Source organism: Chiloscyllium punctatum, chromosome 18 (assembly GCF_047496795.1).
Source record: "Chiloscyllium punctatum isolate Juve2018m chromosome 18, sChiPun1.3, whole genome shotgun sequence".
Taxonomy (NCBI): domain Eukaryota; kingdom Metazoa; phylum Chordata; class Chondrichthyes; order Orectolobiformes; family Hemiscylliidae; genus Chiloscyllium; species Chiloscyllium punctatum.
In genome coordinates this window covers 69,562,811-69,585,520 of record NC_092756.1, presented here as the reverse complement: position 1 = coordinate 69,585,520, position 22,710 = coordinate 69,562,811, and the positions used below count along the sequence as shown (strand labels likewise).

Sequence of the window (22,710 nt, the reverse complement as noted above, 5' to 3'; positions counted from 1 at the left end):
CACTAGGCATTTATAAAGCACCGTCCACAGCATCACAATGTCCTAAAGCATTTTATAGTCAAGCAAGTGCTTCACGAGTGTGGGCACTGTTCCAATTTAAGAAATTTTGTAGCCCAGTGATACATAGCAAGATCTAAAACAATAATGCAATCACAACCATATAATGTATTTGATTGAGTCGAGAGTGTGGTGCTGGAAAACGCCAGCGGGTCAGTCAGCATCTAAGGAGCAGGAGAATCGACATTTCAGGCATAAACCCTTCATCAGGAACGTCGATGCCCGAAACGTCGATTTTCCTGCTCCTCAGATGCTGCCTGATCTGTGCTTTTCCAGCACCACACTCTCGACTCTGATCTCCAGCATCTGCAGTCCTCAATTTCTCTCTTCCCCCCCCATAAATTGCAATATATATTCCTGTACTTTCTTCCCCGTTTTGCCTGAAATGCCAAAATGTTAATCCTGTCCTTTCAATCACGTTTCAGTGTCAGTGATTAAATCATATTCCCACGATTTAATTTGTGCCCTCAACTCATCTGCCTTGTTCATCAAACTCCTTGTATTTGAATAAATATCATCCAATCTTGCCAAATTCCCTGTGCTTAAAATAAAGAACTGGAAATCTGAAACAAAAACAGAAATTGCTGTAGAAACTCAGCAGACCTGGCAGCATCTGATAGGAAAAAGCTCGTGTTGCGCTGACCTGTAAACTTACATGTCTTACACTTACTCTGTTTCCTTTAACCTCCTTTGCCTATTTCTATAACTTACATTGACTTACTTATATCACTATTATGCTGACTTTCACTTATTCTTGTTGTTTATCACCTAAGCCCTTCTTCCAGACGAAATGTGGGTTTATGGAGATAGGTGGGATGCTATTTAGAGGGTTGGCGCAGACTCGATGGGACGAATGGCCTCTCTGCACTATAGGGATTCTGTGAAAGGACACATTTTGTTTCCCCAAAAGCTGTAGTGTTAAGCTAGGATTCTACTATGTTTAGGTCAATTCATAAATTCCAAGTAGACTAGGAGGTAGGATCTTCAAGCATGAACACTGTTTATCTGTATAGACAAGCAACTATCAAACTCTCGACTGATCCAAAATTCCAGCTCAAGGTCACCTTTACCCACTCTCTTAAAGGGGCAGCAAGCACCCCCTAAACTACATACATTCCGGATTCCCCTTCCTCTGCTGTGTTAAAGCTGTTCTGGAGACCCAGACGACAAGAATGTGAGTGAATTAAAGTGCTTGAAATGTAGAAGGACATTCGAAGACCCTTCAAATCGATGGGATGCTGAGGCAGTGAATGAATTGGCAGGTGAGACTATATCAATGTTCTTTCGAAAGGGGAACCCTGAGGGAGTGCTGCAGGGTCGGACGTGCCTCTTATGGGCTGACATTGAAACTCCTTTGCTCCCCTCAAGTGGAAGTGCGAGGTAGGCGCTATATAAATGAAAATTATTGTTGTCGTCAGATTACTGTGGATTGGATTCTGGGGAGGGGGTGGGGCCTAACACGACCTATAGCTGTTTACCCCCACAGTGGTGGGCGGGGTATCGATATCACGTGCCCAATAGCGGTTCTACTATTGGTTGACTACCCGGTGGGGCGGAGGGGTGAAGGATCAGGTGTGACGTCGCGGCGCTCTGATTGGCTGTCTCCATGGTGAGGGCGGGGCTGGGTGTCCCATGCTGTTAACCGTTGGGAGATGGCGGCGGGGGACAGCGGCGGTGATGGTGGTCTCGGGCGGTACCGCTCACCGCTGGTTAGCCGCTACTCGTCCCCGGAGATGGCCTTCAACTTCAGTGAGGCCAAGAAATTCACCACCTGGCGCCGGCTCTGGCTTTACCTGGCGACGGCCGAGAAGGTAAGAGACCGGGGAGTAATCCCCAAATACCTCACACCCCCATCCCCAAACCCCCCCCATCCCCAAACCCCCCCCATCCCCAAACCCCCCCCCATCCCCAAACCCCCCCCATCCCCAAACCCCCCCCCATCCCCAAACCCCCCCCATCCCCAAACCCCCCCCCATCCCCACTACCCCCCCCATCCCCACTACCCCCCCCCATCCCCACTACCTCCCCCCCATCCCCACTACCCCCCCCCATCCCCACTACCCCCCCCATCCCCACTACCTCCCCCCCATCCCCACTACCCCCCCCATCCCCACTACCCCCCCCCATCCCCACTACCCCCCCCATCCCCACTACCCCCCCCCATCCCCACTACCCCCCCCCATCCCCACTACCCCCCCCCATCCCCACTACCCCCCCCATCCCCACTACCCCCCCCCATCCCCACTACCCCCCCCCATCCCCACTACCCCCCCCCCATCCCCACTACCCCCCCCCCATCCCCACTACCCCCCCCCCATCCCCACTACCCCCCCCCATCCCCACTACCCCCCCCCATCCCCACTACCCCCCCCCATCCCCACTACCCCCCCCCATCCCCACTACCCCCCCCCATCCCCACTACCCCCCCCCATCCCCACTACCCCCCCCCATCCCCACTACCCCCCCCCATCCCCACTACCCCCCCCCATCCCCACTACCCCCCCCCATCCCCACTACCCCCCCCCATCCCCACTACCCCCCCCCATCCCCACTACCCCCCCCCATCCCCACTACCCCCCCCCATCCCCACTACCCCCCCCCATCCCCACTACCCCCCCCCATCCCCACTACCCCCCCCCATCCCCACTACCCCCCCCCATCCCCACTACCCCCCCCCATCCCCACTACCCCCCCCCATCCCCACTACCCCCCCCCATCCCCACTACCCCCCCCCATCCCCACTACCCCCCCCCATCCCCACTACCCCCCCCCATCCCCACTACCCCCCCCCATCCCCACTACCCCCCCCCATCCCCACTACCCCCCCCCATCCCCACTACCCCCCCCCATCCCCACTACCCCCCCCCATCCCCACTACCCCCCCCCATCCCCACTACCCCCCCCCATCCCCACTACCCCCCCCCATCCCCACTACCCCCCCCCATCCCCACTACCCCCCCCCATCCCCACTACCCCCCCCCATCCCCACTACCCCCCCCCATCCCCACTACCCCCCCCCATCCCCACTACCCCCCCCCATCCCCACTACCCCCCCCCATCCCCACTACCCCCCCCCATCCCCACTACCCCCCCCCATCCCCACTACCCCCCCCCATCCCCACTGCCCCCCCATCCCATTCCCAAATCCCCACTACCCCCACCATCCCATTCCCAAATCCCCACTAACCCCACCATCCCATTCCCAAATCCCCACACCTCCCCATCCCTAAATACCTCACACCCCCCGTCCTATTCCCAAATCCCCAAACCCCCCCATCCCCACTACCCCCTATCCCATTCCCAAATCCCTGCACTCTCCCATTGCATTCCCAGATTCCTGTTTCCCATTCCCAAATTCTCACACCACCCCATCCCATTCCCAAATCCCTTCATCCCATTTCCAAATCCTCCCTCACCACCACATCTGTCCTATTCCCATATCCCTATACCCTTGTCTCATTCCCAAATTGTCTCTCATCCCCATCCTCCATACTATTCCCAAATCACCACTGCTCCATTCCATTCCCAAACACCTGCAACTAATTCCCAAATCCACACAACCCCTTTCAATTCCCAAATCCCTGCCACCGATTCCCAAATCCCCCCCCACCCCCATCCTATTCCCAAATCCCCTCACCCCATCCACAATCCCCCATCCATCCATCCCATTCCTAAATTCCTACACCCCCATCCCATTCCCAAATCCTCACACCACCACCGTCCCCAATTCCCCAAATTCCACCTTCATTCAAAATCACTTCATTCTCCGTCCTGTTCCTGATCCCCATAATACTCCTGTTCCAGATCTCTCTTATCTTCTCTTTTCCCCCCCCATTCCGATCCCCCCCCCCCAACAACCCCCTTGTTTCTGATCACCCCACCCCCCCGACAAACTCCTCGTCCCTGATACCCCACACACCCCACCCCATTTCCGATTCTCCCCCCCCCCCCCCCCCAAACCCCTCCGTTTCCTGATTTTTCCCTCCCCCACAAACCCTCCATTCCAGATGATCCCACACATTCCCCCCCCATATTTACCCATATCCTGACCTCCCCAACCCTTCATCTGGTCTCCCACATCCCCCACATGTAATAGCACCCCCGTCTCCCTCTGTGCCTCTCCTAATCCTCCCCCCTCACTTTCCCCAGAATTTGTGGTTTTTCTTAGGTTCAGAAAGTCCTCCTTGTTTCGTGCTAAGCTGATTTGTTCCAATGTAATGATGATTCTGATGTATGCTCTAACTCAGTTAATGGGCTAACAGAAGTCACTTTGTGTGCACAGTACATGGCAGAGTCACAGGATCTCAGAGGACAGACGGTACACAAGCTGCCAGTTCAAACTAATCTGTCCATGCTTGTGCTTGTGCCGTTGATAAAGCCTCCTCTCACCTTTTATTTGTTTAAATCTAACTATGGCCACTCCTTTCTCCCTCACCCAGTTCAGCTTTCACTTGAGCCTCAACTGTTCCCTATACGAGTGAGTCCCACACTCTCCTAGTAAAGATATTTCTCCTGAATTCCTAATTGATTACAGAGGCGGAAGTGCTGGATGTCTTGAAACGGTTAAAAGTGGATAAATCCCCAGGACCTGCTCAGGTGTACCCGAGAACTCTGGGAAGCTAGAGAAGTGATTACTGGGCCTCTTGCTGAGATATTTGTATCAGCGATAGTCGCAGGTGAGGTGCCGGAAGACTGGAGGTTGGCAAACATGGTGCCACTGTTTAAGTAGGACAGTAAAGACAAGCCAGGGAACTATAGACCGGTGAGCCTGACCTCGGTGGTAGGCAAGTTGTTGGAGGGAATCCTGAGGGACAGGAAGGACATGTATTTGAAAAGGCAAGGACTGATTCAGGATAGTCAACATGGCTTTGTGCTTGGGAAATCATGTCTCTCAAACTTGATTGAGATTTTTGAAGAAGTAACAAAGAGGCTTGATGAGGGCAGAGCAGTAGATGTGATCTATATGGGCTTCAGTAAGGCGTTTGACAAGGTTCCCCATAGAGGAGACTGATTAGCAAGGTTAGATCTCATGGAATACAGGGAGAGCTAGCCATTTGGACACAGAACTGGCTCAAAGGTAGAAGACCGAGGGTGGTGGTGGAGGGTTGTTTTTCAGACTGGAGGCCTGTGACCAGTGGAGTGCCACAAGGATCGGTGCTGGGCCCTCTACATTTTGTCATTTACGTAAATGATTTGGATGCGAGCATAAGAGGTACAGTTAGTAAGTTTGCAGATGACACCAAATATGGAGGTGTAGTGGACAGCGAAGAGGGTTACCTCAGATTACAACAGGATCTGGACCAGATGGACCAATGGGATGAGAAATGGCAGATGGAGTTTAATTCGATAAATGCAAGGTGCTGCATTTTGGGAGGCAAATCTTAGCAGGACATGTACACTTAATGGTAAGGTCCTAGGGAGTGTTGCTGAACAAAGAGACCTTGGAGTGCAGGTTCATAGCTCCTTGAAAGTGGAGTCGCAGGTAGATAGGATAGTGAAAAAAGCATTTGGTATGCTTTATTGGTCAGAGTATTGAGTACAGGAGTTGCAAGGTCATGTTGCGGCTGTACAGGACATTGGTTAGGCCACTGTTGGAATATTGCGTGCGATTCTGGTCTCCTTCTTATCGGAAAGGTGTTGTGAAACTTGAAAGGGTTCAGAAAAGATTTACAAGGATGTTGCCAGGGTTGGAGGATCTGAGCTGCAGGGAGAGGCTGAACAGGCTGGGTCTGTTTTCCCTGGAGCGTCGGAGGCTGAGGGGTGACCTTATAGAGGTTTACAAAATTGAGGAGCATAGATAGGGTAAATAGACACAATCTTTTCCCCCGGGGTTGGGGAGTCCAGAACTAGAGGGCATAGGTTGAGGGTGAGAGGGGAAAGATATAAAAGAGACCTAAGGGGCAACATTTTCATGCAGAGGGTGGTACATGTATGGAATGAGCTGCCAGAGGATGGAGGTGGAGGCTGGTACAATTACAACGTTTGAGGTATTTGGATGGGTATATGAATAGGAAGGGTTTGCAGGGATATGGGCCGGGTGCTGGCAGGTGGGACTAGATTGGGTTGGGATATCTGGTCGGCATGGAGGGGTTGGACTGAAGGGTCTGTTTCCGTGTTGTACATCTCTCTGACTCTATAATTGGATTTCATTGTGACTCTTCAGCTCTTCCCCACGAGAAGGAGGAACTTCCTGTATTTTTTCTGTATCCATCCAAGTTTTTCTTTTTGTTTGAGCACAAAAATTGACTGTTTAAAAAACCCAGTACTGTGCAAGGGGCTGCTGTACTTTTTCAAAGCATTCTCAGCACCAGTGTGTAGGGGAGTTTTTATAAGTGGGTTAGAGTTTAACTGGTAGTGTTACATGTCAGCAGTTCTTAATCATTTACCTATAGACTGACTATATAATAAATAAATAGATTCCTTATTGTTCAAAACAGAAACCTGCTTGGTGCTTTCTATTAATACTGGGTAGCATGGTGGCTCAGTGGTTAGCATTTCAGTCAGGCGGAAGCTTGAACGTGAAGACAGAATCATAGCGATATACAGCACAGAAACAGATCCTACGTCTCTATGTACCCAAGTACAGTAAAAAGTTTTGTTTTGTGGGCAGTGCAGGCAGATAGTCGTCGAGATGTACAACGCAGAAACAGGCCCTTTGGTTCAACTTTGTCCATGCCGACCAGGTTTCCTAAATAAATCTGGTCCCATTTCCCAGCACTTGGCCCATAATCCTCTAAACCCTTCCTATTCATATACCCAGTCAGATGCCTTTTTAAATGTTGTAATTATACCAGCCTCCACCACTTTCTCTGGCAGCTCGTTCCATACACGCACCGCCCTTTGTGTGAAAAAAGTTGCCCCTTAGGTCCCTTTTAAATCTTTCCCCTCTCACCCTAAATGTATGCCCTCTAGCTTTGGACTAGATTAGATTAGATTACTTACAGTGTGGAAACAGGCCCTTCGGCCCAACAAGTCCACACCGCCCCGCCGAAGTGTAACCCACCCATACCCCTACATCTACATCTACCCCTTACCTAGCACTATGGGCAATTTAGCATGGACTGTGGGAGGAAACCGGAGCACCCGGAGGAAACCCACGCAGACACGGGGAGAACGTGCAAACTCCACACAGTCAGTCGCCTGAGGCGGGAATTGAACCCGGGTCTCCGGCGCTGTGAGGCAGCAGTGCTAACCACTGTGCCACCGTGCCGCCCACCCCAGGGAAAATACTTTGTTTATTTATCCTATCCATGCCCCTCACGATTTTATAAACCTCTATAAGGTTACCCCTCAGCCTCCAGCACTCCAGGGAAAACAACCCCAGCCTTGTCAGCCACTCCCTGTAGCTCAAACCCTTCTTGGGATGTTCTTCTCTGAATCCATTCAAGTTTCATAACACCCTTCCTAAAGCAGGGAGACCAGGATTGCATGCAGTATTCCAATAATGGCTGAACCAATGTCCTGTACAGCCACAACATGACCTCCCAATTCCTATACTCAGTGCACTGACCAGTGGAGGAAACTGTACCAAATGTGCTATCCTACCTACCTATGACTCCACTTTCAAGGAACTGTACACCTGCACTCCAAGATATGACAACAATAAATCAAATCACATCAAGAATTGTTGCCACAGCTTTACAGACCCAGGTTCGGTTCCAGCCTCGGGTGACTATCTGTGTGGGGTTTGCACATTCTTTACCATCTCTGCATGGGTTTGGTCTGGGTGCACTGTTTCCTCCCACAGTCCAGAGATGTATTTGGTTAGGTGGATTGGCCAGGCTAAATTTCCCCTGTGTTCAGGGATGTGCAGGCTAGGTGGATTAGCCATGGGAAATGCAGGGTTACGGGAATAGGGTGGTAGGGGAGGGTCTGGATGGGACATTCTTCATAGTTGGTGCAGACTCAATGGGCTGAATGGCTTCTTTCTGCACTGTAGTGATCCTATAATTCTAACCTGAGTTTAAAAAAAACAAAGTAATTTGGGGAAATGTATGTATTTTGATAACATCTTTGAACTTTTGTGATGACTATGGGAATAGCAGGGCTTGCTGTCCGGCCTGGTATCACAAGGTGGTGTGACACCACTCAAAGCAAGAGCTGTTCTCATTTAGCAATCCATGCAGGTTTTAAAATTGCCATCCCTCTCCTCCAAACTAAATTTGGTGTTATGTGTAAATTTAGAAGTTGTTTGATTCCGTGGTCCAATGGTTCAGGAAAATCGTGAACTGATCCTTTGTAGAACTTCACTTCCAACCTTCTGAATAGTTACCTTTTACTCCAAGTTTCTCCTTTCTGTCTTGAAACCACCCAGCAATCCATTCTGCACTTGTGCAAAAGCAAAATATTGTGGATGTGGGAAATCTAAAAGAAACACAGGAAGTGCTGGAGAAACTCAGCAGGTCAGATGGTAATGTGGAGGGAAGAACAGGAACATTTTGAGTCAGAATGACTCTTCGGAACCCACTCTGCTTGTCCCAAAAAAAACACTGGATGCTGGGAATCTGAAAACAACGGGGAGGTTGCTAGAAATACCAAGGACTGGTGGTGCAGAGAGAAAAACCCAGTTAGTGATTCAGGTTCATGATTTTTCAACAGAACTGTCTCTTATCCCCTGACTCTACATTCTCTGACCTTATTCATTACTTTATTAAAGCACTTCTGGAAATAATTAAAAATGAAAATGCTGGAAACACACAGCATCACCTGGAATATGAACCAGAATCATTGACTCTCTGTACACTGGCGTTGTCAGACCTGCTGTGTATTTTCACTCTTGTTTCCATGGTGTACCGGCTCTAATCGTTTTGTATATTTGTTGGAAAATGGTGAGACAGTAAAGTACAGAAGAAAATATTGTTGGGTTGCTTTACATCCATAGTTGCTGAATGATGGTAACTGTTTGTTCAATGCTTTGTGTATGTGTACACACACATACAATGAATTTCTTTCCCTACCTTGAGTGCATAAGGTGTTTTCAGTAAAAATTGTCATAGCCACAGTGATGAGTCAATGTTATCTATGCAACAACAGTACTGTACAGCATCTCCCTTACAAACCCTCCTAGGACAGGTACAGCATGGGGTTAAATACAAACTGAAGCTTTCTCTACTCTTTGTTTTTTTTAAAACTGAAATTAAAGCTGCTTCTACACCATCCCAATCAAACAGTCCCAGGCCAGGTACAACGTGGGATTAGATACTGAGTAACTGTTCTTGATGCTCAGTGTGTTGTGTGAAGAGGGGTTATGGTTATGGGTTGCACGTGCTGGGTGCCAAAGGGGAGATTGTGTGTGGTGAATGTTGGGGGTTGATTCCAGTTAGAGATAGTTGGGTGAGTGGAGTAACATTGCTTGTGCTGGTTGCTGTGTGAATTATTCCAATTCTTCGTGTCTCTCCATCTCTCTGCAGGAGCTGGGGCTGCCAATCACACAGGAGCAACTCCAGGAGATGAAGTCAAATCTCGAAAACATTGATTTCAAGATGGCTGCCGAAGAAGAGAAGAAGCTTCGCCATGATGTCATGGCACATGTGCACACGTTCGCACATTGTTGTCCAAATGCTGCTGCCATCATACACCTTGGTGCCACATCCTGCTATGTGGGGGACAACACAGTACGACAACATTCCTGATCTCTGACCTGTCATGAAACAGCACAGGGTTAGATACAGTGTAAAACTCCCTCTATATGTTATTCATCAAACACTCCATGGAGGGATTTCAAAACGAGGATGAAAATTTTGAACATTGAAGAAACAAAGTAGAACTTGGTTCAAGTTAGTGGACAGTGGAGTTTTGGTCATGTTTAACATTATGGAAGGTGGAAGGTCAGAGCCTGGTCAGTAGTGTGTTGGAGTTGCCTTGTCTAGAAGTTAAAGGATTTCAGTATCGGACAGGCTAGGGCAGTGTTTCAATGTTGAAATTAGATCAGCATGAGATTCCACAAGCTTCTGATCAGTCTGGTTGAGTTCTGCAGTGTCAGAGAGAGAGAGGGGGATGGAATTGATGCTTTCCATCAGCCACTTTTAGTTATTTCTTCTGTATTAATCACTTCCCTCCTCCCCTAGGATTTGATTGTCCTTCGCGATGGTTTCGACATCCTTCTGCCCAAGGTGAGTGTGCCTGTGCGCACACGCGCGAGTGCTGATAGTTGGTCGATTCCTGTGCGGGAGGTGTTTTGACAGACTCTCTGTCTCATTGCATCTGTTGCAGCTGGCTCGAGTCATCAACCGCCTGACGGACTTTGCCCAGAAATATGCTGACCTGCCGACGCTCGGCTTCACCCACTACCAGTAAGTGGCAATGCACTCACACCACCTGCCCAGTCAGAATCTCCTTTTGTCTTTAATAACTTTCTGAATCACAAAAGAAAGTTTTTTTTTCTGTTGTTGTTTAGTAAAGGAGTCATACATTTGCACACACCCCACAGTCTGTCGAATGCAGACTGACCCCACATTCCCAAACCCCTCCCCACCCAGCCCGGTCACCTCTTCAAAAGATTCAGTGAAGCTGGTCAAATGTCACCACCCTGAACAAAGCCAATGCTGATTGTTCTTGATGAATCCCTGCCTCTCCAAATGCAGATTAATTCTGTCCCTTAGAACTGCTTTTATAGATTCCCCACCACTGAGGTTAGACTGATAGATCTGTAGTTTGCTGCTTTCTCCTTTGCTTCCTGCTTGAATAGTGGCTGTCCTCCTAACATATCTCCTGTGCCCAGACAGATATTGAGAATTTTTGCTAGCTCCCTTTCTATTTCCTCCCTTGCCTCATTCAACAACTTAGGGCTTTTGCCCGAAACGTCGATTTCGCTGCTCGTTGGATGCTGCCTGAACTGCTGTGCTCTTCCAGCACCACTAATCCAGTATTTGGTTTTCAGCATCTGCAGTCATTGTTTTTAACTTGCGATACATTTCAACCGGCCCTTGAGATTTATCTACCTTGAAGCCTGCCAGGATGCCCAGAGCCGCCTTTTTGTTTATGCTAATTCTTTAATTATCACAGAACTTCTCCTCCCTTATTTCTATACCTATATTGTCCCTCTCCCTAGTGAACACTGACACAGAGGATCATTTAAGACCCTACCGACATCCTCTGGCTCCATAGAAAATTAACCATGCACTCCTCAATGGGGTCCTATGCTTTCCCTAGTTATCTTTTTACTCTTAATATACCTGTAAAACAACTTAGGATTTTCTTTTATTTTATCTGCCATATCTTTTCATGTCTCTTTTTAGCACTCTTAATCTCCTTAAGTTTCCTTTTGAACATTCTGTTCCACTTGAACATCTGTTTGAGTCCTCTGTATTTGTCATAAGCCTTCCCTTTTCTCTTAATCCAAAGCTGTTTATCCCTCTATTCAGTGTTCAAAGGATGTAATATTCCCATAGCTTTTCCTTTTTGGAACATGTTAGCCCTATATAGCCCATATTTTCATTTTGAATGCATCCTATCCCATTGTTTTGAGTCAGATTTACCTGAAAGTATCTGCTGTCAGTCCACTCTGGCCAAATCATATCTGATCTTATTCGAACTTCAATTTCAGACCGATCCTTATCCTTTTCCACAACAATTTTGAATCTAATGGAGTTATGATCACCATGTGCAAAATGCTGCCCCACTGATACTTTACGCACTAAGATGAAGTCCAGGACTGCTCCCCCTCTTCTGGGACCTTCTACATACTACCTTAAAAAGCTGTCTCAAGAGGTTGTACTCCTGCTGTTTCTACTTGAGTAACTTCTTCCAGTTTAGTTTGAGTTTTTTTTTATTCCTTCCTTTGTGCACATGAACCTTTTTGTAATCCTGAGGGCTGGAAAATTCTCGGCTCTTAACAAATTGAAGGCAACTCTGTACAAACCATGATTTTTGAGCCACTACCACTTTTTAATTCTCTCTTAATCCTATTCCCTCCATCCTGGCCACCATCAGGATTGTTTTCATGTCTTCGCCCTGAACACTCCAACTTTGTAACACACGCTGTTGTCGCACAATAGGTCCTGAGGGCGTTCTTGACCCTGGAGCATAATCCACATTGTCCTCAGGCAAAATGCTGGGAAAGTGGTTTACCATTGCCTCCTGCAGGATGACATGACCAGGAGACGCTCCTACTTTACTGCCTGTGTCAGGTCATTTGAAAGAATTTGTAGGTTGACCCTTAACCTGTTTGACTGTTATGAGTGCCTATTCCTTGGACATCAAGTCCTGGAATGGGACTTGAATTGGAGCTCCAAATGCGACAGCGATATTACCCGTAGAATTATAGAAAATTTACAGCACGGAAAGGGGCTGTTCAGCCCGTTGTCTGTCTGAAAAAGAAAATTTGAAAAAGCTAGCTGCCCATTCTAACCCCTCCTTGTAGGTCCTGGACTATGGCCTTGTACGTTCCAGTGCCTTGAGCAGATCCGGACCTTTTTCAATGAGTTCGGGTTTTGAGCTCAAGCAGCCAGCGCATTCCACCTATGGTATATTCCCTTGCTCTGTTTCCTCTCCCCAAATGCGTGACCTCCCACTTCTCCAGATTCAGTTGCGTTTGTCACTTTTTCCAACTCAGCCAAGCCCCCCTATAGCCAATAACATCCTAAATAAAAACCGAAAGAACGGTGGATGCTCTAAGTCAGAAACAAAAACAGAAATTGCTGGAAAAGCTCAGTAGGGGTTCTGGCTGCATCCATGGAGAGAACTCCGTTCACATTTTGAGTCGAGTGACCCTTCCTCAGAACAATATCCTCTTCAAGATCAACTACATGAGCATCTTCTGCAAATTCTCAATCCTACCTGCCTGCCTCACATTTAAATCTAACTCATTGACGTATATCACAAGCAGCAAGGGCTCCAATACTTGAGCCCCTGTGGTAGACCACATTGCATTCACAAAAATGTCCACCATTTCCTGTTACTGAACTGATTTTTGTATCAGTTTCTCCACATTGTCTTGTACTCCAGGGGCCTTAATTTTTCTGATCAATTTGCTTTGTAGGACTTTGTCAAATGCCTGACTAAAATCCATGTGGACAACATCCACTGCACCACCCTCCTCAATCCTACAGTTATTCCTCAAAAAAATCTAATTGTTAGTAAGACACAGCCTTACCCAAAGAAAACCGAGCTGACTATCCTTATTTAGTCTATGCCTTTCTAAGTAACAGTTCCACCTTGTTTGTAATTGTTTAAGTGGATTCTGTGCTGTGATTGGCTAGGCCGGCACAGTTGACCACCGTTGGGAAGCGATGCTGCCTCTGGCTGCAGGATCTGTGTATGGACCTGAGAAATCTGGAGCGTGCCCGCAATGAGCTCCGATTCCGAGGGGTGAAGGGAACGACAGGGACTCAGGCCAGTTTCCTCCAGCTCTTTGAGGGAGACTATAGAAAGGTGAGTGACACTAACACCTTGGGCAAGGGGAGATTGTGCAGCCATTGCAGTTGATAATCATGGCAGAGCATCAGTTATTCGAACAGAAATCCTGATTCACTGAGTCATCCAGCCCTGAAGGCTACCCAGGGCCCGAGAGACCGCAACTCCTGACTTGGTTGAATTGATAAAAAAACAAAGTAATTTCTGTACTTTGAATACTTTTGCTTTGTAAATGATATTTGCATTTTCATCTGCTATTATTAAAGTGTGACTGTTTTAAATGATTTGTCCCCAGGTCTCTCCATTTAGATTTAGATTAGATTACTTAGTGTGGAAACAGGCCCTTCGGCTCAACAAGTCCAAACCGACCCTCCGAAGAGCAACCCACCCAGACCCATTCCCCTACATTTACCCCTTCACCCAACACTACGGGCAATTCACCTAACCTGCGCATTTTTTTTAGGAAACCCATGCAGACACTGGGAGAATGTGCAAACTCCACACAGACAGCCACCTAAGGCGGGAATTGAACCCAGGTCTGTGGCGCTGTGAGGCAGCAGTGCTAACCACTGGGCCACCGTGCCACTTTCTTGTCCAGATTTACACATTCTCTTTTGTTCTTTCATTATGTCACTGACTGGCCCAGTATTTATTGCCCAGTTCTAATTGCCCTTGATCTGAGTGGCTTGCTAGGCCATTTCCGAAGGCAATTAAGAGTCTATCACATTGCAGTGGGTTTGAAATCGCGCACAGGCCAGATTGGATTAAGGACGGCAGATTTCCTTCCCTAAAAGAATTTACAGAACCAGATGGGTGTTATTGCCACGAGGCTGCATTTTATTTCCAGACTTGAATTGAGATTTTATCACGTGTCTCTAGAACATTAGCCAGAACATTTTTAGTTGCATCTGCCAAGTTCAGTATTTGTATTTCTTAACCCTTCATAGTTTTCATTACTTCAGTGCAACTCACCTTGCGATTTCTTTACTTTTTAATGAAAATATCCCTGAGATACAGATCTTTATTACTGTAGGCACACTAAACATTGCACCGACCAGAAATTGTAGATTGAGGGGTGGGGGTGGAAAGGGAGGGGAAACGAGTGTAATCATCTTGGTTAGAATACTGAGAAAAATATGAAGATCTAAAGGCTGACAGATCTCCAGCTTTAATGGAGTTCACCCCAAGGTTTTAGAAGAAGTGATTGTTGAGATGGTGGATTTTAATCTTCCTAAATTCTGGAAAGATCTCACCAGATTAGGAAATAGTAGGTGTGAATCTTCTGTTCAAGAGAAGTGGGAGGCGCAAAACAGGAAACTACAGGGCAGTTAGCTTAATAATTCTCATATGGAAGTCACTGGAATATTTCACTGGAGAGGTGATAGCAGGGCTCAGGGAAAATCAGGCAGAGTCAACATGATTTTGTGAAAGTGAAATGATGTTTCACTAATTGATTAATGTTCATTTGAGGAAGTAAGCAACAAGAAGGATAAGGGGAACCTGTTGTGGTGTACTTTGATTTTCAGGCGGCATTTAACATGGTGCCACATCTCGGGTAACTGCGCTCATGATCGGGAGGGGCAACATTATTAATATCAGTGGAGGATTGGTTAGCTAACAGAAGGAGCAGCCATAATTAGGTCATTTTCAGGTTGGCAAGAAAGTCAACAAGTGGAATGCCTCAAGGATCAAGGCCAGGCCCTCAAGTGTTCACGATCTATATCAATGACCTGAATGAAGGGACCAGAATGTGGTTGCTAAATTTGCCAGTAACACCAAGATAGATAGAGTGGCAAGTTGTGAAGGTGACATGGGAAGTGTGTATATAAAACCACAATGTGGGGAAATGTGAACTTGTCCACTTCATCAGAAAGAACAGAAAAATAGGGTATTATTTTAAAAGGAGAGAGGTTTACTTCTGAGGCAGGGAGAGTCTCTGGTTCCTGGAACATGAATTACATACAGTTAGTATGTTAAGTTAGGAAGCAGTGAGTGATCAGGAAGGCAGATGGAAGATTGGCATTTATTGTCAGGGAAGTGGAATATTAGTGAGGGTATTTTCTTACATGGAAAAGCTGGGCAGGTTGGGTCTGTGTCCATTGCAGTTTAGAATTAGAGGTGATCTTATTGGAATGTGCACAATCCTGAAGGAGTTCAACAGTGTGGGTACTGGGAGAATGTTTCCTCTTATAGGAAGGTCTCCAACTAGGGAACACAATCCAGTTTCTAAGTGTTACTGGGGCAGGCAGGAAAGTGGGTTGAGGCCAGAATCTGATCAGCCATGATCTTAAGTAGCAGACCAGGCTTGAGGGGCAGAATGGCTTCCTCTCCTAATGTGTGTTTTTCTCTCCTTCTCTGACATTCTCATGCTTTTTTTGGTTTTTGTCTCTTTCAGGTTGAAGAGCTTGATCGTTTGGTGACTGAGATGGCAGGGTTTAAACAGTGAGTTATGATCACTGAAAGCGCTTGGTGTCCCTCTCTATCATGTGATATTAGCAAGAGTGTAGCTGGGAGCCCCTCTGTTCTAAAGCCTTCAACCACTCTTACTGGTTTGAGGGTCGGTAGCCCGGGTTGTATGTTCAGACGTTTTGTATCTTTTTCTTCAGAACGTACCTGGTGACTGGACAGACGTACAGTCGGAAAGTGGATATTGACTCGCTGGCCGTGCTCTCCAGTCTTGGGGCAACTGTTCACAAGGTTAGGAAAGAGCTGGTTGTGTTCACCCATAGGACTTTGTGTGGCTTTCCAACCTGAATAAAAATTACCCCTCTGTGTGTCTGCTCTCTGGTGGATGGTGTGCTTGGTCACTGGGGTTTGGGGAGGGTGGGTGCCTGGTCACTGGCGTATGGGGAGGGTGGGTGTCTGGTCACTGGGCTTGCCGCAGATTAAGGAGGTGCCTGGTCACTGGGCTTTTGGCGTGGGGGTGAGGCAGGTTCTGCCTTGCCATTGTGATTGGGCAGTAAACAAGGGGCCTGTGTTTTGTCTGGTTTGTCCTACCTTGGTCCAGGAATCATCAGCATGTGTGGGAACTGAGCAGAGCAGCTAAAGCAGTCGCACAGAGAGGGAGGGCAGCTTGTGTAAGGAATGAATGGCCGCAGTCAGTCAGTGTTTCAAAGTGTGGCAATGCCGAATAATCTGACCTGTGTTTCTTTCAGATTTGTACGGATATCCGCCTTCTTGCAAATCTGAAGGAGGTTGAGGAGCCCTTTGAGAAAGATCAGATTGGTGAGTCCTCTTTGGGAGAGAGGCGCAGGGAGACTGAAGGAGTAATTTCTACAGAGTGGTAGTTTTATGTAGGAAGTGTTTTTGCTGGAAGGGCTTGGCAGAGTGTGTTCCAGTGTTGTATGGACTCTTGATGGGATAACCCAGGTTCACATCCTAGTCTCCTCAGTCTAATACCTCAGCACTTTGGAATTGGTGGGAAAATCAGTCAACATTGTTGTAGGTTCTGTTATTGAGTCCCCGTGTGGACACCAGGTAAAAAGTCAACAGAGTCCTGGCCCTGAATCATTCGTCCACGCTGGTATTATCAGAACTCTACCTTCCACCCTAAACATGTTAAAGAAGCCATCCCTGATGCACAAGTCTTGTGTATATACAGAATCTGCTGAGATAAGGAGGAACACACTGGGCACCTGAAGGTGTTGAAAGATGCCCTCGTAAGAACAGGATACAATGTGCAACTCATAATCACGAGTTCTGATGTTCCACAGCGAAAAACGGCAACGACCTCCTCAGAAGGTTGACACAGGACATGATCCTTTGTCGTCCAATATTTCCTTGGAGTGGGGAAACTGCACCATGTTCTTTGCAGCCTTCAACATGTCATCGATGACGACAAACATCTCGCCAAGATCATCCCTACGCCTCTGCTTTTCTCTTTCGAACAACCGCTAGACCATTGTTTGCAGCAAACTGCCCAGCCTTCAGGACAACACCGACTATAACAGCCCATAATCCTGCCATGACAACCTCTGCAAAACATGTCAGATCATCGACATAGATACTGACATCACATGGGAGCACCACCCACCAGTACACAGCAGAAACTTATATGACTCGGCCAGTGTTGTCCGTTTCATATACTGCAGGCAAGGATTCCCCAAGCTGAAAACATGTTGCTGGAAAAGCGCAGCAGGTCAGGCAGCATCCAAGGAACAGGCGAAACGTCGATTCTCCTGTTCCTTGGATGCTGCCTGACCTGTTGAGCTTTTCCAGCAACACATTTTCAGCTCTGAGCTCCAGCATCTGCAGTCCTCACTTTCTCCTGAAGGATTCCCCAAGGCATGGTATGTTGATGAGGCAAATGAATGATGGGTCACATGACAATTGCCAGACAAGAATGTTCCATCCCAGTCAGGGAACACTTTGTTCAAGGATGTTCAGCCTCTGACCTTCAGGTAGGTGTCCTACAAGGCAGACTTCAAGATACACAACAACGCAGAGTCGCTGAACAGACACTGACAGCTAAGTTCTGTACCCATGAAGATGGCCTCAACCGTGATCTTAGGTTCATGTCACGCTACATGTAACCCCACCACACTTCTGTACTTGTAAAATCTTCCTTACTGTCCAGTTTTAACACCATCACATTGATAGCTTGTTATGCTCTCTCTAGTTTAATTAGTTTGAACAGTCTTGGATTACTTGTTACTTTGATTAGACCCTTGGCATATGACTCTTATACCTATTGTGTTATTCTAGCCGTTTGGTTTGTCTCCTGCATCAGCTTATTTTTAATTTTTTGTAATTATGTCTCTGCCTCAATTAATTGGATTATTGGGCATCCCTTCACTTGCTATCCAGCAGTTGACATTTTACTCACACTGTCTGACATTCTTGATGCCTGCAGAGACCTATTATTCAACACTCCACTCGCTCCATTTGTATGATCTTTTGATCTTTCTGCTTGTAAATTCTGTGCCTGTATGCTTTTCTTCACTTCAGCTGGCAAAGGGACAGCGCTCCGAAAGCTTGTGATTTCAAATAAACCTATTAGCCTATAACCTGATGTTGTGACTTCTGACCTCATCAGAACTGGGCGATGGAAATCTGCACCATTACACCCCACACACATGCATTTTCTCTCTGTCTCTCGCTGTCTCCCGTGTTGCTTTATTGACTAGAGGAGCCCATGAAGCAGGAGTTACCCTGGTAAACCACTCGGGAGCAGTGGCTCAATCTGCAATGGCTTGGGGAGACTGTTGGGCAGGATTGGAAAGGGATGTGGTGGAGGTAACCACTCAGTCTGGAGAGAGGATGGGGAAAATTTGAGTTGGGGTGCTTTCTTAGTAGGGTGTGGATGATGGTTTGTCCAGGAAAGGGGCTAAATTGGTCAGTCTATAGGGGAGATGGGCAAGGTCCATCGGGGAGATGGGGGTGGTCAGTCTTGGGCTTGTGAGTGATGGCAGATAGTCTGTCAGTCTGTGGATGACTCTTCATTCTGTCGCTGTGTGTGTTGTTTGCAGGGTCCAGTGCGATGCCCTATAAGAGGAATCCAATGCGCAGTGAGCGTTGCTGCAGTCTGGCTCGCCACCTCATGACACTGATGCTGGACCCTCTGCAAACAGCAGCTGTACAGTGGTTTGAGCGGACTCTAGATGACAGTGCCAACAGGTAACCTTGCTGCATCTTGGAATTGGATTGGTTCAACTCTTCACAGGGAAGCAGAGGAGACAGGAGGAGGTGTAGAGCGGCCCCTCCAAAATACCACCCCCCTTCTCATGGTCAATTCACAAGTTCCTCATTCTGTTCCTTGCTGAATTTCCTGACCCCTGCCACTGGTTTCTTCGTCACTGGGTTAAGTGAGCGGAGTCCCTCCTGGGTTATCCCCTCCTGGTCACAGCTTAGTGTGGGTGAATCTGTCTGGATGTTGCGTGTGACATGATGTCTCAAAGTTGAATAGACTGTTCATACTGGTTCAGATGGTAAGGAATGGCTGGGGTCTCTGATGTGACAGTTTATCCTTCAAGTGCCAGCCAATGCCAAGCATCAGTAAAACCCAGCTGCTATCTTTGGTTGTATACCTTAAGTTGCTGAATGAACAAGGTCAAACTGGTCCAGGCATGCAATAGCCAGACATGCTCTCTGGCCATTCTTCTGGGCCATAAAGGCTGCTGTGTTCCTTCTGACATTGTATCCAATGTGTCCAATATCAACTTGTCAATGTGATGCTGAGTACAACTGTAGTAAAGCGGTGGTTAATCACTGTGTTTTCCCCATTTGTCTCTGTCTGAACACCTGCCTTCCCTCTCCTTCTGTCACTTGCTCTTTTCATGTTTGTGGCCTGTCACCCTTCTCTGCCACTCACCCCCCCCCCCCCCCCCACTTTTTTTTCTTCTTTGCCATTCACATTCTTCCCCTGTCTGTCTCTGCCACTGTTGCTCTCACCCTCCTCTCTCCAGACGTATCTGTTTAGCAGAGTCGTTTCTAACCGCAGACATTATCCTGAGCACTCTACAGAACATCACTGAAGGGCTGGTCGTTTACCCAAAGGTAGGCAGTGTGTCTGCTATGGAGATTTTCCGATACTGCAGTTGATGTATTACAGAGCTGATTTGGGATGTAGGGAGCTCTGTCCTTTCAGCCAGCAGCCACTGGGCTGAAGTGAAGTAGCATTGCTCTGTGAATTATTGTTTGGTAATGTGTTTGTACAGGGCTTGGATCTGGGTTGGTGCAGGTCTGAGAATGGGTGATTGTCCTCATTAGTGATTACCTATTGCAGCATCTCCATGACAAGGATACCCCGCGGCAGTGTGTGGTGGGAGTGGGGGGGGGTCTGCTGAGGATACCTGGGTTGTGCAGTAACGGATGTCTGAAGCAGTCTTGCTCAGAACGTTCGCTTCCTAATTTTCCTGCCTCCTGCTCATTGTTGCCAGCCTCCCGTGCGCTCGCTGATCTGTTACTTTCTCTTCCAGGTGATTGAGCGGCACATTCGCCACGAGCTTCCATTCATGGCGACAGAAAACATCATCATGGCAATGGTGAAAGCAGGAGAAAATAGACAGGTCAGTGTTCCCCTGTGTCTGGAGTGAGGGGGTGCATTAGAACAACATACCTCCCTACTCCAGTTGGAACAGTGAGAGACTGGGTTATCTGTTTTCGTTCAAAAGATTTATCTCGGTCAACACTTTAGCTCAGAAAGGGCAGATTTGAAACTCTCATTGAAAGATTAAGAATTAATGATAAATCTACTTGATTTTCTTTTTACTTTTCTAGAAATGTTATGTTTTTACAATAAACATGGTTAGCTGTTTTAGCCTGAACCGTCTGCTGGTTGAAGGATCTGTAGGAGACACTGAACCAATAGGCTTGAATGTATGGAATCAGTCTGGAGGTTTAATGCAGATTTGTGTTGGTGTATTGGAGCTAGACTGAGTTGGGATTCAGTTTGAGAGACTTGACTGTCTCCCCATCTCTGGCAGTTCTGGTGTGACATTTGTGGTAAACGCTCCTGATTGGAGTTATTTCCTTCCCATCTTCTACAGGATTGTCACGAGCGAATCCGTGTCCTCTCCCAGCAGGCAGCTGCTGTGGTTAAACAGGAGGGAGGTGACAACGATCTGATCTACAGAATTCAGGAGGACAGTTACTTCAGCCCGATCCACGGGCAGCTTGAGACACTGCTTGACCCCAAGTCCTTCACTGGGTGTGCCCCCCGGCAGGTGAGAGTGGGATGTGGAGCCATCCATAATACTGCCCATGGCGCCAGTTTGGTCCCCACCTGTCGAGGTGGGACATTCTGCCCTGCCTCTTTTTTTATTTTGGGTGGGAAGGGTGATTTCTTTAAACATGGATCTGAATCCCTGTGCATTGACTGAATTTGAAGGAGACAATAAAACAAAAGGAACAGCAATAGGTCATTTAGCCCATTGAGTCTGCTTCGCCATTCAGTGACGTCATGGCTGACCTGACAACATCCTTGTAAATCTTTTCTGAACCCTTCCAAGTTTCACAACATCCTGCCTATAGGAGGGAGGGAGACCAGAATTGTGCACAATATTCCAAAAGTGGCCTAACCAATGTCCTGTACAGTTGCATCATGACCTTCCCAACTCCTGTACTCAATACTCTGACAAATTAAAGGAAAGCATTCCAAATGCCGCCTTCACTATCCGATCTACCTGCGACTCCACTTTCAAGGAACTCTGAACCTGCACTCCAAGGTCTGTTTGAAAACCAATGAAAAATGCTGAACAAACTTTCCCAATCATGCCTTGCCATTAATCTTTCCCAAATTTTGTTTTTTCTTTTAATTTTGATGCTAACCTTAATTGCCCTGTTTAACCATGGTTTGCTTATTCCCTTTATCAATACCCTCCTTCCTCACTGGAATATTGAGAGCCATGGTCTATTTAATTCTTAAATATCTGCCTTTGCTGTTCAACCATTTTCACTGTTAAACTCCTTTTTGAAGAATGGAAAAACTTCAGCAGTTCAGTAGCACCTTTATGGAGAGAGAAGCAGAGTTGGCCCTTTCAAGACCAATGTGGCTTCTGTGGTTCAGAAGAAGTTCACTTGATAATTTCCAGTGCTTTGATTTCATTTCCGATTTCCAAAATTGCAGTATTTTGCTCTTGTTTCTTGGTGGTTGTTTGGTATTGATTTTCTTTTCTTGTTCTCTCTTTAAAAGGTTACCACATTTCTGGAACAGGAGGTTCAGCCACTCTTGGTCCATTATGCTGGTCAAATGGAAGTGAAGGTTGAGTTGGAGCTGTGAGAAACTGAACCAGAGCGATGACTGCTGAAAATTCATGAAAATACCTTCAAGTTCCAGCATGTCCAGCCTGTGACTTGGAAGTTTGTGCGTGTGTTTTATGCCTTAGATTTGAAGAGCACAGATTAGACTGTTCAATTTTAAATTGCTGATTTGGTTTCCAACAATTATTTTAATTAATGCTGGGACATCAATTGCCATGCATGTTCTGCAAATGTATACTGTGTTCGGGGATGTCAGCAAACATGCTCCCACTCAGGAATCATGGAGCTATTATCAAATGACCCAGAGCTCTCCTGTTGCAAGTCACATGTCAGATCATTACATTTTGAAAATGGACTGGGCTCAAAGTTTCCATTTGTATGTGTTTTGTGTCATTCTCATCAGCTTGAAAGGATGGCTTGTGTTTTAAATAAAAATCTTTTCACCTTGAATTTAAGAATGAGTTTCATTACGACTGTCTGATACTATTCAACTGAAACTTTTTGTAGTCAAGAGGTGACTTCGCTCACTCAGCCGATTTAAACCGTTAAAACCAATCCCACTTGTTTGGGTATCTGCCTGAAGTTCAGTCATTCACTTTA

General features: G+C 47.1%; 1 protein-coding gene across 1 annotated transcript; it reads left to right on the top strand.

The window, feature by feature from the left end:
• Positions 1-1,682: 1,682 nt before the first annotated feature.
• On the top strand, positions 1,683-22,560 carry adsl (adenylosuccinate lyase). Its single transcript, XM_072588425.1, has 13 exons — positions 1,683-1,868; positions 9,468-9,671; positions 10,125-10,169; positions 10,270-10,349; positions 13,257-13,428; positions 15,806-15,852; positions 16,017-16,107; positions 16,566-16,635; positions 18,879-19,026; positions 19,815-19,905; positions 20,328-20,417; positions 20,898-21,074; positions 22,043-22,560. The coding sequence occupies exons 1-13, from the start codon at positions 1,710-1,712 to the stop codon at positions 22,127-22,129; spliced, it is 1,461 nt and encodes a 486-aa protein (XP_072444526.1). The 5' UTR covers positions 1,683-1,709; the 3' UTR covers positions 22,130-22,560.
• The last annotated feature ends 150 nt before the right edge of the window (positions 22,561-22,710 follow it).

Coding starts and splice junctions, on each gene's coding strand:
- adsl (XM_072588425.1), top strand. CDS start 1,710: ATGGCGGCGGGGGACAGCGGCGGTGATGGTGGTCTCGGGCGGTACCGC. Junction 16,636..18,878: donor CTTTGAGAAAGATCAGATTG/GTGAGTCCTCTT, acceptor TGTTGTTTGCAG/GGTCCAGTGCGATGCCCTAT. Junction 19,027..19,814: donor CTAGATGACAGTGCCAACAG/GTAACCTTGCTG, acceptor TCCTCTCTCCAG/ACGTATCTGTTTAGCAGAGT.